Source organism: Mandrillus leucophaeus, unplaced genomic scaffold (genome assembly GCF_000951045.1).
Source record: "Mandrillus leucophaeus isolate KB7577 unplaced genomic scaffold, Mleu.le_1.0 Scaffold1253, whole genome shotgun sequence".
Taxonomy (NCBI): Eukaryota; Metazoa; Chordata; class Mammalia; order Primates; family Cercopithecidae; genus Mandrillus; species Mandrillus leucophaeus.
This window is the reverse complement of record NW_012100910.1, coordinates 467,939-469,382: the sequence shown is the minus strand read 5'-3', so window position 1 is coordinate 469,382 and position 1,444 is coordinate 467,939. Positions and strand designations below refer to the sequence as shown.

Genomic DNA, 1,444 nt, shown 5'->3' with positions numbered 1-1,444 from the left:
TGGAGATGGTTGCCAAGTACAGTAAAACTTGAGCACCAAGTCAGATGCTGAATGAAGAGGTGCCCAGCACATCCGAAGCCAACCTGGCAAAGCACCAGCATCTCTAGAGTAGGCGGCACCTGAGAAATAAACACAGGATCCCTGCTATGCCACTGCAATTGTGGGTGGTTCCTGCTGTACAATCTCCTATAAGGTCCTTTGGCACCCACTGTGAGGGAGGCAGGGCTGAAGAAGGAATAGGCAAACCCTGCATTGCTACAGCCACTCCATGGGGTGGCCCTACAGCTGCTACTCTGGGTCATACCAGGAGAAGGAAAACGAAGGCCATATGCATCCTAGGCTTCTCTGCATGCCGATCTAGGAAGAGCCTCATTAAAGATCACAAAATAGCGGGCTGGCCTCAGACTTCTGCACAGAAGGTAAGAGTGTTGGAAGACAGTGGCCTTCTGCTTGATAAGGGAAGAAGGCAGGACCTAGAAAATGCATCTGTAGTTAAAGACAGCAGGGATACATCCAAACTAGAGAATGTTCTATAAAATAACTGATCACTGCCCTTCCAAAGTGTCAAGGTCATGAGAAACTGCCGCAGACTGGGGAAGACTATGGAGAAATGAGGAGTGAACACAATAAGAAATCCTTGATACGATCTTGACGCAGAAAACAAAGGGATATTAATTTAAAAACTGGTGAAATTCAAATGAAGTCTACAGTGAATAGTATTGTACCAAAGCTAATTTTCTGGTTTGAGTAATTGCGCTCGAGTTATGTGAAATGTTTACATTAAGGAAATCTAATGTTACACAGTTGTAAGAACAACTTTTTTGCAAGTCTAAAATGAGTTCAAAATAAAAATTTCTAAAAGAATTAAGCAGCAGATTTGGGGAAAACTGGTCGCGAATGCAGATGTTTTTGATGAGAACAGGGCTTTGGCTGATGGACCGTGCACTCAGAGGAGGAGACAGGCCACACCTTTCAAGCAGAGGCAGCTCACTGATGTCCTCCTCAAGTTTCCACACCCTGCCCACCAGAGGTACGTCCGACAGGCCTGGCAGAAGCTCCACATCAATACAGAATGTGTAGTCACACGATGGGCCGAGGAGATGGAAGCCAGAGAAAAGAAAAGCAAAATGACAAGAGTTCAATTATTTTAAAGGCAAAGAACATGAGGAACAGAACCATCAAGCATGAGGTTAAGAAGCTTCAAGACTGGGCACAGTGGCTCAGGCCTGTCATCCCAGCACTTTGGGAGGCCGAGGCGGGTGGATCACAAGGTCAGGAGTTCGAGACCAGCCTGGCCGTCATGGAGAAACCCTGTGTCTACCAAAATTACAAAAATTAGCTGGGCGTAGCGGTGGGTGCCTGTAGTCCCAACTACTCAGGAAGCTGAGGCAGAGAAGTGCTTGAATCTGGGAGGTGGAGGTTGCAGTGAGCTGAGATTGTACCA

At 46.7% G+C, this 1,444-nt stretch overlaps 1 protein-coding gene across 1 annotated transcript in view; it reads left to right on the top strand.

Moving 5' to 3' along the window:
- LOC105533492 (60S ribosomal protein L14-like) overlaps nt 1-1,444 on the top strand; it is a 36,007-nt gene that overhangs the window by 24,450 nt on the left and 10,113 nt on the right. The window contains 1 exon segment of the mRNA XM_011971966.1: nt 863-1,122. Coding sequence (XP_011827356.1) covers nt 863-1,122 — 260 coding nt within the window.